Below are 14479 nucleotides of genomic sequence, written 5' to 3'. Positions count from 1 at the left end.
AAAATCGGTGTGAAGCGCGACGATTCGGGTGCGACGTGGCTGCCGGTTGCGGCGAATCAGGCGCGCGCTTTGCGTACAGTTGCCTGATGATCCACGGCTGGCGCTGACGGCGCCGTCGTGCGACTCCGGCGGCGATCGGGCGCTTGTAGTGACGTGAACTGTGACGACGGACGCTGCGTCACCTCGCGCTGGCTCGCATCTTCCGGAATGGTAGCGCCGAGTGAGCGTGCGCATTCGGGTCACATGGCCGGCGGCGACCAATAGTGCCGCGCTCGCGACTTAATAGACAGAGCGCCTCTGACAAGCGTAGAAAAAGTTCCATCAACAGCCGCCATTTTGCCTGTACGCGCTCGCGTTGGATATTCGGCGAGATTGGCTGTGCAATCCGGTCGCGAAGGGCCTCTTCAGCGGGTGCGTGCGTTCGGGCGCGGCTACTTTGCGCGCGGATGCCCCGATCGGCGTGAGGATCGCGGCCCGTCGCCATCCTGGCGTTTCCTCGAGTCCCCGAGCCCGCCGACCATTGTGCCATTGTGTGTGCGCGAGTGTTAGTTCGGGTAGCGATGTCGAGAGGGAAGCGTAGTCTGCACGTCGGACTGGTCTGCCCGCACGCATTAATTATGGCCGACGGGTGAGCATCGCCGCCGCGCGAATAATGTGCCTTGTGAGATGCCCAGGCACTCGAACACTAGGACATTCGGAAAACGCCGCCACCCGAGGCCGACGCGCCGTGCGTCCCGCTCGTGAATCATGTGTTTCGACGCGTCGCCGCGCCGCGTTCTTGGATCGCCGTCGCCGTCGTAATCGCCGCAGCCGCAGCCAGTGCGGAGCGTATTGACGACCGCTTTCATACATACAGACGGAGCCCGCCGAGGGCCGAGGGCGCCAACCGAACAATAAGCGTGAGTGCGCGCGTGCATCCTGCGGCCGCCGCCGCCTCTTCGACCGCCGCTATGGCCGATCATCTCGTCGACGGCCCGCCAAGCGCCAAGCGGCAGAAGCTGGACCCCTTTCAGGGCCCGTCGGACTCTTCAGGTGAGTGCAGCGCTCCAAGACACGCCGCGCGCCGCATTGTTTATAACACCTGTTTTGTCGCGCGATGCCGACGCCGCGTTGGGATGTTTCCAAACAAATCCCCCGCCGGCATCAACAATTCACTACTATTCCATTCGTTCTGTAAATATGTGCAGCCGCATGCGTGTTTTTATTCTGCAACCGAGTGCGATCCTCTTGGACCGCATCTAGTTTCGTAGTGTGCTAGCCTCTTAGTTGTGCATGCGATTGACGAATTCATTGTGATGACCTTGCTGCTTGTGGCAAGTGCACCACGACTTGCCGGTGGCATCCATACACACTCGAATTGCGCCCGACACCCCACACACGACTGAATTAGTTTTTGATTTTAATTGATTTGATTTCTTATTAACATTTATATCATTAGTGATGCAACAAGCTTACAACAACTATGCGCTGGGGCCCGGACACGGCCAGGTCCTCGTACAAACACTTGGTGGTGGCCAATCGAATCCAACTCAGCAATGGGGAGCACCCCCATACCAGCTCCAAAGTAAATAGCAACAACCCTCTATACAAACTTCTTCTTACCTACTTATGTTTTGTTTTTATTTTCATTTTGTTTTAACCAACTCGGGGCATTCACTCAGGGCAAACTCATTCAAGTTATCGCAGAAAACCATAACCAAATTGTGCTAAATTACGGATTATTTATTTTCAATTAAAAAACATTGCAAACACATACTTCTTGTAGAGGATAATATTCTAAAAATGATTGCTATATGTGATGCACGACGGTCTGTTGTAAAATTCAGTTTTGTTTGCACTTCTGACCGTAGTGTTTCACTGGTGGCAAAGTTTAGTTTTTGCATGAAATTCGAATGTCAACTAAATTATAATTAATCTTAAAATTGTTCAGTTTTTCACTTTTGTTTGTAGGAATCGCTTCTCTATTGTGGTGTGGTTTCTAACCAAATATTTGTAAAATAGTAGATGTTTTTGACATCAAATGACATTTATTTAAGTCAACATTACCTAGGTTACAATTTGTGCGTGTAATTTGATCATTTGGTGTGATTTGCAATACATATTGTACATTTTGGATCTGCTTGTATTCCGTTTCTGTAATGAGTGAATGTTTATTGTCGCGTTTGTGTTTTTGTTTTTCTTGATGTATTTTAAATGTGATGTTGAGAGTTTATTTATGAATGTTTGTAGATGTCATCAACATGTTTGACCTGGAGAAGGACCTGCCCGACGAGCTCATGTCCGGCGGCAGCTGGGGCATGCCGGACAATATGGGCAACAGTAAACCGCCGGCGCAGGGCCCGGGTCCCGGTCAGATGCAGAATGGCATCGATACCGACGCGCCCAACTCACTTCGGCAAATGCAACAAATACACAGTCATATGCTACAGGTAAGATCTTGTTTTCTTGTATTCTTTTCTCAAAATGTGCAAAAATTCAGGTTTGGTTGACTTGCACTAACGTCTTCCAATTAATATTTTTGCTAGATAATTGAAAACTGCTTTTATATTGCGAATTTGTTACAAATACAGGTTTGTGTGTTAAAAGCAGTCAACATTTTTGTTAGGTTTTGTGTTGGGGAATAAATGGTATAAAATTGTGGATGAAGTTTAATTTTTGTTGTTGTTGTAGGGAAATAAAGGAATTGTTGGTAACGCGTTGGGCATGGGCGGACAGTTAGGGAGCAAAAGTCCCAATCTTCAGTCGCCCCCCAATGTAGCAAAGGCTACCGCCGAGCAAATTGCGATGGCCAGTATGCCTAATAATGTCGGCCTCCAGAGCATGGCTAACAATGGTAGTTCGCCGCAAGTTATGAGCTCTATTCAAGGTAAGTCAAGTCTTAAACAAACAAAAAAAAAACTAGCTGCAAAGTTTCAGGTTCAGTTGAGCACATTTCAGTTCTTCTGATTAATAACTTTGCTAGATAAACTTACAAATATTACTATTCTTAATATGAATATAATTCATGTTAGGGTGTGTAAAATTTGTTACAAAACATAAATTTTATAGTTTTTATTCTTATTGGATAGAATATACATTCTAAGGTTTTTTTTTCTCTCTTCAGGAATGAATAACAGTGGTGGTAACATGGTAATGACGAACAGTAATATGAACACCATGCCAGGGATGACCGGAGGTGGTATTGTCGTGAGCAGCGGTAATAAACCACTAGGCGCCGCCAATAACATGATGGGCGCACAGGGACATCATCCGGGGCCCGGCAACCACCAGGTACCGCAGGGTATGCAGAATGGGCCGATGATGAACGCCCGTCTTGGCATGCCGACGATGAACCAGCGCGTGCCTGGACCGCAGGGTGTGCACGGTATGGGACCCCGCATGCACATGCCCATGGGCGGCGGGCCCGTCAACCAAAACATGCCCGGCGGTGGTCCGTACTATCAAAATCCCAACGGCGGTGTTGGCGGACCACAGGTTCAAGTCGGTAAGTTGAAAATTTCACGAATGAAAATCTCGAAGTATTAATGGAAATATGAACTTTTTTTTGTAGTTGCACCTCAAAGAGCTGGAGGAGCCGGTATCCAACAACAACGATTTGTTGGACCTAGTGGACCGGTAGGTCCTCCAGGTGGTGGAGGAGCGGGAGGCGAAGGTGGTATGGCGCAAACGCAACCACCAGCGCCCTCGCCTGCTCAGCCACAGTCTGGTGCGCCGAGTGGGACACAACCAGGACCGCAAACCGCCACGCAGAACCAAGTTGGTGGAACACCTGCACCCACGACTGGTAGGTTTTGATTACTATTATGATACTTCTTACTACAGCAGTTGCGATGCACGTTGATGTTGATTACATGTTTAGCTCTGTCCGTAGACCCCGAGAAGCGCAAGCTCATCCAGCAGCAGCTGGTGCTGCTGCTTCACGCGCATAAGTGCCAGCGGCGGGAGTCGCAAGGCAACGGTGAGGTGTACTGTTCGCTGCCGCACTGCAAAACAATGAAGAACGTGCTCAATCATATGACGACGTGCCAGGCGGGAAAGAGCTGCACGGTACCGCACTGCAGCTCGTCGCGTCAGATCATCAGCCATTGGAAGCATTGCGTGCGCAGCGACTGCCCGGTTTGTTTGCCGTTGAAGCAAGCGGACAAGAACAGAAATAATCCAAATAGTAAGTGTTAACTTTGCACTTGCTCTTTAATTTGCATGTCTAATCTTGTGTTTATTCTGAATTAATAGCAACTACAACAACACCACAAAGTACGCAAAGTCCGAACCCATCACCGTCGGATATGCGAAGAGCATATGATGCCCTAGGCATTCAGTGTCCCACGACGGGGGCGGGCCCAACGCCGCCAGCAGGGTTGATTGTAGCACAACAGCAGCAACGCCCTGGACTGCGGATGGTAGGTGCAAATATGCAAAATATTGCGCCTGGTGGTGCCGCAGGCATGGGCGGCGTGAGAGTTTTAGCACCTCCGCAAAACCAAGTCGCACCCAATGTTAGTTTACCTCTTGGGAGTGACCCCACACCAGCGGCGCTTCTGCAGCAACAGAATGCCGCCGCGCAGACAGCCGCCAACCTTCATAATATGCAACAGAGTGCGCAACTCTTCGAACAGAACAATGCTGCCGGTTTGGTAAGTTCTTATTTTAATTGTGCATGCTTTGCAAATATTCAGGGCTGATTACCATCGTCTTGTGGTATTTAGTTTAATCAATTTTTGCAAGATAAACTTAGAAGTCATTTTTATGAGCTGTTTAGTTAGTTAATAATTGAGCAGGTTTCAAAGATGGCAGACAAATGATTTTAAAGTATTTTATGTGTTTTCGTGGTTTGTGATTTTTGATTTTCTATAATAGATGAATCCTGATAATCGGGTGCAACTACCCGGTGGTCTGCAGCCGGGACAAGTGACTGCAACGCCTGTGCAAGGTACGAAAGAATGGCATCAGCATGTGACGCCCGATCTCCGCAACCATCTGGTACACAAACTCGTGCAGGCAATTTTCCCCACACCCGATCCGCAGGCAATGCTTGACAAGCGTATGCACAACCTTGTAGCGTATGCGCGTAAAGTTGAGGGCGATATGTACGAGATGGCAAACTCGCGCTCTGAGTACTACCACCTGCTTGCTGAAAAGATCTATAAGATCCAGAAGGAGTTGGAAGAAAAACGCCAGAAGCGAAAAGAGCAGCAACAACAACTGCAGAAGGCGAATCAACCGCAGATCCTACCGACGTTACCTCCCGGCCAACAACCGGTGCCCGGCGGCGTGCGGCCTGGAGTTCCCGGAGTACCGGGAGCAATGCCGCCTACACCATCACCTTCGCTGCCCAACAACTCCCCCGCAATGGGTGGCATGGGCAATGTGATAAACCCGCAACAACAGCCCCAACAGCAGCAAGCTAACATTCGCATGTTATTCTCCGGTCAGAATACGCCAACGGGTCAGCCACTTGTGGTGGGTTTGCCTGGACCATCACCAACGGCGTCGAACAATCCGGGGCTGTCGCCGTTTAGCCAACCTATGTCGCAAAAGCCACAGCAACAACCGCAACAGGCTAATGTCGGCACGCCCACCTCGCAACAGCAGCAATCGCAACAACAGACGCCGTTTACCAGCACGTCGAATGGCCCTACATCATTACCACAGACTTCGCCCGTCGGCGTCGTTAGTTCCGGCCCCGCCACCACTACACAGTCGCAGTCACAGCAACAGCAGTACAACGATGTGGCGAAGAACAATCGCCTCGCGCCTTCCCCGTCGACATTCAACCTACAGCCCAATAGTGGCATGCCGGGCAGTCAACCGAACAACGCACGCATGCCGACTCCCTCCGAGCCACATACGACCACGCCGCATACGGCCGGCCCGAAATCGGTGAGTTCGTCGCGAGGCGCCAGTCCAGCGCCGCCGACGCCCATTGTTTCCTCCTCACCGGCACCGACAGCTGCCAGTTTGGGTAAGGGCATGTCCTCAAGCGAAAGACAAGCTCAATCGCAACCGTCGCGAAGCAGCATGTCATCGATCATGTCAGCGATCACCGCCGCTGCTGAAAGAGAAGATGATTCGCCGCCAGCGTCCAACGGGGGCGCTGGAGGTGGTAAGCTGGATCAGATTAAGCAGGAGGACAACAGCATGGATAACATCAAACAAGAGGATATGAGTGACACCTCCAACGGACACATCGAAGGTGGCAAGGGTTTTAAGACTGAGATAAAGCGACAGATCAAGACGGAGCCGATGGACGAGAGCGATCATCCGATCAAGCAGGAGGACGATATCAAGAAGGAGGTTATGTCGACGGACATCAAGCACGAAATGGACATGATGTCGATAAAGAAGGACGGCAAAAAATGCAGTAAGTTTCTTTGCTCGCGCGTTAATGACATTGCATTTCATAAAAATGATTTTACTCTTTCAGTTTTCAAATCCGACGAGTTAAGGCAGAAGTTGATGCCGACTCTAGAAAAGCTCTACAGACAAGACCCGGAGAGTATACCATTCCGGCAGCCGGTCGATCCGCTGTCGTTAGGTATACCGGACTATTTTGAGATTGTAAGACAACCCATGGATTTGTCAACAATCAAGAGAAAGCTCGACGTTGGTCAGTACACTGATCCCTGGGAGTATGTGGATGATGTGTGGCTGATGTTTGACAACGCGTGGTTGTACAATAGAAAAACAAGCAAAGTGTTTCGATATTGTACAAAGGTAACACTCAAACTTAGAAAACTTTATAATTATGAATCTTAATCATGCAATGCTTAACATTTTCAGCTATCTGAGGTATTTGAAAAAGAAATCGATCCGGTGATGCAAAGCATGGGTTATTGCTGCGGACGAAAGTACACTTTCAATCCGCAAGTACTTTGCTGTTATGGTAAACAATTGTGTACCATTCCCAGGGATGCTAAGTACTACAGCTACCAAAATAGGTCAGTATTTCATTTGACTTTGTGCCCTGCTTTAAACCATTAAGTGCTTGGTGCAATAAAAGCATTCAGGGGCAAGGATTCAGGGCCATTAACTTTCTGATAAGTCATTGGTTTAATTCATCTTTGCCATATTATACTAAAAATATATCAATGTCAATAACCTACTTGGTTCTTGAACGATTGGGTGGATCTTGATATTGATATACAAACATACTGAGTGTTTCGGTTGCATTTAAATTGATTGTGTCCTGTGGAACATGACTGATTCATAACTTCTTTGTTTTTGGTCCACTCCTCCATGAACATGTGCACACAACTCACAATGCCATTCCCTGTTCATGTCTTTACGCTGTGTGGGTGTTGCTTGTTCATCTAACTTGCACGTATTGCGACTTACCGCCGACTTCCAACGCTTTGATAATACGCTCGGAATTTTGCGTTTCGATTGAGAGCAGTCTTAAAGCTTATGGTCTTGGATCCAACAGATACACGTTCTGCCAAAAGTGTTTCAACGACATTCAGGGCGACACCGTCACGCTGGGCGATGATCCGACTCAAGCACAAACGTAAGTTTTACATTTTTCATTGTAATTCTTGAATTCACTTAATTTGTGTGATGTTTTCTTATGTAGCGTGATAAAGAAAGATCAATTCAAAGAGATGAAGAACGACCATTTGGAACTGGAACAATTTGTGATATGCGAGTGCGGGCGCAAACTACATCAGATCTGCGTGTTGCACCACGAGAACATTTGGCCGTCGGGTTTCACTTGCGAGGAATGCCACAAAAAGAAGGCGAGTAAGCGCAAGGAGAACAAGTTCAATGCCAAACGCCTTCCAGCGACTAAACTCGGCGTGTATATCGAACATCGCGTTAACAATTTCCTCAAGAAGAAAGAGGCCGGTGCTGGTGAGGTGCATATCCGTGTTGTCTCCAGTTCTGAAAAGACGGTGGATGTTAAACCGGGCATGCGCAGTAAATTTGTGGATACCGGCGAGATGAACTCCGAGTTTCCGTACCGCGCTAAGGCGCTTTTTGCTTTCGAGGAGATTGACGGCACGGATGTGTGCTTCTTTGGCATGCACGTGCAAGAATACGGCTCGGAGTGTCCTGGTCCGAATACGCGGCGCGTTTACATCGCCTACCTGGATTCTGTACATTTCTTTAAGCCACGTCAATTCCGTACCGCGGTGTACCATGAAATTCTCCTCGGATATATGGACTATGTGAAGAAACTGGGATATACGATGGCTCATATTTGGGCTTGCCCGCCTTCCGAAGGGGACGATTATATCTTCCACTGCCATCCATTGGAACAGAAAATTCCCAAGCCGAAGAGATTACAAGATTGGTATAAAAAGATGCTTGATAAGGGAATAATCGAGCGCATCGTCTTCGACTACAAGGACATTCTCAAACAAGCAATGGAAGACAATCTGCGTTCTGCTGCTGAAATGCCGTACTTTGAGGGAGATTTTTGGCCCAACGTGCTTGAGGAGAGCATCAAGGAGTTGGATCAGGAAGAGGAAGAAAAGCGGAAGCAGGCAGAGGCTGCAGAAGCCGCCGCTATTTTCTCCCTTGGTGCTGATTCTGATATTGGTGCTGATGGTAAGAAAAAGGGTCAGAAGAAAGCGAAAAAGAGCAACAAATCGAAGGCCAATCAACGGAAGAATAGCAAAAAGAGTAACACTCCCCAAACCGGCAATGATCTTTCGGCGAAGATTTTTGCAACGATGGAAAAGCACAAGGACGTATTCTTTGTAATACGATTGCATTCGGTGCAGTCGGCGGCAAGTCTTGGTCCCATTCAGGATCCAGATCCGTTCATAAACTGCGATCTCATGGATGGCCGTGATGCGTTCCTTACCATGGCGCGCGAGAAGCACTACGAGTTCTCGTCGCTACGGCGCGCTAAGTATAGTACCATGTCGATGTTGTACGAGTTGCATAATCAGGGACAGGATAAGTTTGTGTATACATGCAACAACTGTAAAGGGCACGTGGAAACACGGTATCACTGCACTGTGTGTGATGATTATGACTTATGCATCCAGTGCTACGAGAAGGACGGTCATCCGCACAAGATGGAGAAATTGGGCTTGGGATTGGATGACGAATCATCACCGGGCGATAGCAAACAGGCGAACCCGCAAGAGGCGCGCAAGTTGTCGATTCAAAGGTGCATTCAGTCGTTGGTGCACGCGTGCCAGTGTCGCGACGCCAATTGCCGCCTGACGAGCTGCTGCAAGATGAAGCGCGTGGTCACGCATACGAAGGTGTGCAAACGCAAGACGAATGGCGGATGTCCCATCTGCAAACAGCTCATCGCACTCTGCTGTTATCACGCTAAGCACTGCCAAGAGTCGAAGTGTCCGGTGCCCTTCTGCTTAAATATTAAACATAAACTTAAACAGCAACAACTTCAGCAGAGGTTAGTTTGGATGCAGTTATTTATTTCGTTCTTACATTCATAAATAAAAATTGTTTTTGTTGTTGTGTTCTTCAATGTGTTTTTGTTTTTCTGTAGACTTCAACAAGCGCAATTGCTGCGTCGTCGCGTTGCCGCGATGAATACGCGAACGGTTGCGCCCACAAGCGCACTTCCCACCAACAACGTACCCATGGTTACGAATGTGCCGAGCGTTGTGCCGCCAGGTGCGGTGAGCCCTTCGATGAACACCAATGCGCTGGGAGCGGCAGGTTTAGGCGTGCAGAGTCCACATCAACCGGGTATCGGATTGAAACCCGGTACTCAGACGCCACCGGCAAACGTGCTGCAGGTAGTAAAGCAGGTGCAGGAGGAAGCTGCTCGTCAACAAGCGCCAAATGTCAGTTACGGCAAGGTTAATCCCGGTTGTGTGCCTGGGCCGAATATGCCACCACCGCAGATGCAACTGCAGAGGCAGATGGGTGCACATATTGGTGGAAATCAAGGTATTGTCTAGTCAATTTTAATGTAGAAATATTTATTAATTTGTTTTATTATTTTTTTATTATCAGGTGGGACAAATCTGATGCCAATGGATCAGTGGCAACAACGCTATCCCAGCACACAGGGTCAAGCGATACGGCCACAAGGTCCTCCGGTGCTGCACCGACAACCGCAGATGGGCGGCGATCATATTCAGGGCGGAACTCCGGCGTTACGACCGACGGTAGGCAACATCCAGCAACAGCCCGGAGCCGGCAATATTCCACACAAAGCTGCCATTCAACAATTGATGCAGACTCTGCGATCACCGCAGAGCGACGAACAACAACGCCAATTGTTGCATATTCTCAAGAGCAATCCACAGCTTATGGCTGCTTGCATCAAGCAGAGACAAGTAAGTAATATAAAACCATTAAATTATGAAGGTTTGGTTTGTATTTGGAATCTTTTATAACGTTGTTTTTTCTTTTTAATTCAAAGGCTCAACAAGCACAACAGCAGCAAGGTGCAGCCGTTGTTGGCAACAATTCAGCACAGCCCCCACTGCAGCATCTACTCGGCCAGCAGCAGAACCCCACGCAAATCAACCGCATGCAAATGCAATCACAGCAGCAACAACAGCAGATGCTTGGCCACAGTGGACCCGCCGGTGCCGCGCAAGGCAACCCCGGTGCACAACAAGTAACGCAGCAGCAATGGTATAAACATCAACAGATGATGCGAGCGCAGCAACAACAACAGCAAGCGCAGCAGCAGCAACAACAACAACAACAGTTCCAGCAACCGAACGCACCGCCTACCTATCCTCGTCTGCCCGCCATCAATCGACAAGTTCCGATGGGTGGCTACAACAATTCCTTCGGCGACCAACAGTACCCCCCGCAGATGCAGGCGATGCGACCATCGCCATCACCCGTGGCATCGCCGATGGGCCCGCCCATATCGGTCCAGCAGCAGCAGCTCATGCAGAGCGTGCGCTCGCCGCCGCCTATCCGTTCACCACAACCGAACCCATCACCGCGGCCAGCGCCCAGCCCTCGCAACCAGCCGGTACCGAGCCCGCGCGGTCCCCAGCCGTCGCCGCATGATCTCGCTTCCTCTGAGATGTTGCTTGGGCAAAATCACTCCAATCAACAGGACGACGTACCTCCGATGACGCCGCAGGATCAGCTAAGCAAGTTTGTGGAACAGCTTTAGTGGTGAGTGACACTTTAAACAACGCAACGTTCTGCTCGCGACCTGGTGCTGTGCGGCGTCTGTATTTATTCTGAGAAGCGAACTGTGGTCAGCGCTCGTGTTTGTAAGTTATGTATAAAGTAGGTTTAAGGTTTTCCCAAAATGAGGTCTGTGCGTGTACGAGCGAGCGAGAGGACGACGATGCGCAAGAGGGCATGAGAAAAGACAAATCGAAATAGTAAATGATTTTTAAACGAATGAAATATGGCGTGCGTGCCGTCGCATTGCGCCTAGCAGCTAATTTATATTGAGACGAGACGTTCGCAAGCAAAATAATTGATCAATAAATTACATCAATATTTGTACATAATGTTTATTAAGGAACTTATTAAGGAAATATTATTAGACGTTTAATATTTGATGATATATATGGATTAAGAACAGCGTTTGCACGGACGCAACATTTATTATAATAATTATGATATATTATTGTATAAAGAGGAGTTATACAATAATTGTTTTAGTGAAGAGTTTACCTAAAAGTATTTCGCTTTGCGAGGCTGTGTTATAATTTTTCTCTTAATTTAAAACAAAACAAAAAACTGTAACTGTTACTTTCCTCGTTTTTAAGTATGATCATGCGACGAACTGATGAGCGGATTTGATTGCAAAGCAAGAAGCATTTGGACGGATTGTTACCTGCACACAAAAAAAATCATAAGTCGACGATGGCGGCGAAGAAACAAAGTAATAATTTTCTAATTATAAAATAAACATAAACATAACATTTATACATATATATATATGATTATGACGATATGGGCTAATTTTTATACATACGTACGAAGAATTCAGTTGTGTTTGTGCGTGTGATGCGTGCGGTTGCGTTTTTCGTTGTTATTCCTCTCCCAGCGCTTGTGATCGACGGATGATCTTTTGGGAAACGAAACCAAACAATTGCGGAAGGTAAAGTGCGCGCATATTTGTTCCGCTCGGAACCAACTCGAACAAGTTCACCACCCATGCATGCCTACCCCCCGCCTCGCCCCTGTAAGAAAACATGTCCTTGTGTACACAGAACTCTCTTAATTGTTTTTATACATATATTTATAATTTATATATACATATAGATATATATTGATATATATATTGAATACAATTATTACGCCCGTTGATGATGATGATTCCACAATGTGGAGTGCGCGCGATTTTGTGTGTGTGTAAAGTAAAGTGTAATAAAACAAATGCTGCGCGGTGGTGTTTTCGTTTCACGGTGGCGGCCGGTCTGCAATAGAGACGGGCGCCCGGAGATTTATTGTAATTAATAATTCGTTTTTCGACTAAGAGTGATGCTAAACTAATGTCGTGCGCGTCCGGTCGAGCGCGCCCACGCTGATTTTCACAAGTAATTGAACACTCCCTCCTTTTATTTATTATTTTTGAACATACAAGAAAGAAATATTAGAATTACATTCTTAGTGTTTAAGTATTATATAAAAAATAAACGATATATTGAAAAATTATAACATTAGTACCGACGCAACATCCAAAAAACGATTAAAACTTGTTTTCTAGATGTCTTGTAGTACTTTCTTTGTAGTTGATAGTCACAACCAACGAAAATAACTGCACCTTTCAGGAATCAACAACTAGCGAATTGATGTCGGTTACTCAAGGTAATAACTGAAATTCTGTAAAGTGTTTATTACATTTATTTATTTTCAGCTAGGAAACTCCTTGCAACTGACGCATACTTCTCCGAAGTGGAAGCTAAAACCAGCTTGCCCTTATATTCCAGAGGGCTGTCTGGTACAGAAGTGGTGGGGCGCAAGATAGACTTGAGTTTTCGAATCTAGTGCCCCCACCAGCTCGATGTTGCCAGTATTGTATACCACGCTGCCCCACCCTTTTTTGCGGGTTTGGGGCAAGTGCAAAAGGGCAGCACGCAGTGCGCTCCGCACTCAGTCGTGCCTGAGTCGTCCAGCAGTTCAGCCGCAAGTCCCTAAGTTCCTCTTTCTTCTGTCTACAGGTTCCAGATTCTTCTTCTGGCAGTTTGTTCAACTGATGCAAATGGTTGCATATTCAAATTTGTTTTGAGTGATGCTCTGTTCGAATAATTCATTTAAATCTGTTATAATCCGTACAAAGTAATTTTATATGCAATCTTAATATATGACTTAACGGTCTTACCAATGGATTACGTAGTTTCGAAATAGATTTTGTAAGTAATTTATAACTTTTGAATCTTATTTATATTTGTATAGTGATAGTTTTCAGTAATGCGCAAGACGAGTTTCATTCGAATCTAGATGATATATGATACAAGTTAACTTTCACAATGTCAAATTTTCCCTCTTAAATCAAAAATTAACAAATTTTATAACCTTCAAGTTAGATCTCTGAAAAGGTACTGACTCCTGCAGATTTACTAATTAAAATGGTGTTTTAATAATTAGGTGATCCCTTCCTATAAATAAATGATTGTGGTAAGTCAAATTTTACTCTATAATTATGAATATAGGATAGGAATTTATACAAACTCAGTAATTCTTGTAATATTATAATGAATCTATTACACATTTACATGACTTGCTTGTATCACACATCCATGCAATGTGATGTGCTTCACAGTTTACACTCAATAGAAAAAATTGTACGCTTCACTCTGTACAAGTTATACAAACAGTACAGGTTGTCAGTACAAATGATCACATCTTTGATAAGTCAAGTACCACTAGTCTAGTTGAGTTGCAATGGCTTTTTTTTGGTTTGGAAGAGATGATAGTGTATAAATCCTCCCTCTTCGATTGTTGTACATGTGAGTTATGCTGAATAGATTGTATGGAAAATCGACCTACGGGGCTGGACTACGCTCGTAGATGATTGATAACGAAGGGGGCTATAGTAAAGTACAAGAAATTAGTATATATGAACTATTCATTCAATGTTCATTATTAAGTTGAAAATGTACCTGTTTTGATTAAGCCACAAACGAGACCGAATATAAGCAAACTACTGAGGGTGGATTCACGCGCGCGGCGTTTTTCGTCCTCAGGATCACGGGGCGCGAATGGGCCTGGCCCAGCGGCTTGGATGCGACGCATTCTTGGGGCGGGTGTTTGTTGAAATTTTACGATGTGAACAGATAAGAATGGGGAACGTGAGTACTCGTATCTAGTTTAGGTTATGTTGAAGGGCAGTTCAACGATCTCAGATAATCTTCGAGGTGTCAATATTTAAAGAAATTAGTAAGGTACATATTGATGTTTTAAATAAACCTATTAATAAATAGTAGACTTTATTTTTAATTATAATACTTGAGCATTTAGCTTAACTAGTAAAAGATAGTTTAACATTGCTTGTAAATTCAGTTGCCTAATGAATCAGTGCGTAGTGAATGAACATTGTTCAAGTTTGTGTTTTCAGGAATAA

At 46.3% G+C, this 14479-nt stretch overlaps 1 protein-coding gene and 1 long non-coding RNA gene across 5 annotated transcripts; one reads left to right on the top strand and one right to left on the bottom strand.

The window, feature by feature from the left end:
- Positions 1-278: 278 nt before the first annotated feature.
- On the top strand, positions 279-12623 carry nej (CREB binding protein nejire). Of its 4 annotated transcripts, none has more exons than XM_065302996.1 (16): positions 279-1032; positions 1439-1564; positions 2230-2429; positions 2671-2866; positions 3104-3484; positions 3551-3784; positions 3872-4165; positions 4234-4634; positions 4858-6361; positions 6425-6714; positions 6781-6938; positions 7394-7504; positions 7571-9370; positions 9467-9873; positions 9940-10265; positions 10352-12623. In XM_065302996.1, the coding sequence occupies exons 1-16, from the start codon at positions 951-953 to the stop codon at positions 11066-11068; spliced, it is 7227 nt and encodes a 2408-aa protein (XP_065159068.1). In that variant the 5' UTR covers positions 279-950; the 3' UTR covers positions 11069-12623. The 4 variants fall into 4 exon arrangements, with proteins under 4 accessions (XP_065159068.1, XP_065159069.1, XP_065159067.1 ...); XM_065302997.1 differs by having other exon boundaries at positions 3860-4165; positions 7424-7504; XM_065302995.1 differs by having other exon boundaries at positions 3860-4165.
- A 123-nt stretch (positions 12624-12746) lies between these two features.
- Positions 12747-14255, bottom strand: LOC135792372 (uncharacterized). The gene is made up of 3 exons (XR_010548286.1): positions 14019-14255; positions 13238-13946; positions 12747-13175 (listed from the first exon to the last, which is right to left on the bottom strand). It is a non-coding gene; the product is annotated as an uncharacterized lncRNA (long non-coding RNA).
- Positions 14256-14479: the final 224 nt, after the last annotated feature.

Source organism: Atheta coriaria, unplaced genomic scaffold (assembly GCF_025399875.1).
Source record: "Atheta coriaria isolate IRGN ID8LTWV9N9 unplaced genomic scaffold, Caltech_Dcor_3.1 hic_scaffold_5_pilon, whole genome shotgun sequence".
NCBI classification, from domain to species: Eukaryota; Metazoa; Arthropoda; class Insecta; order Coleoptera; family Staphylinidae; genus Dalotia; species Dalotia coriaria.
This window is presented reverse-complemented; position numbering and strand designations above follow the sequence as displayed.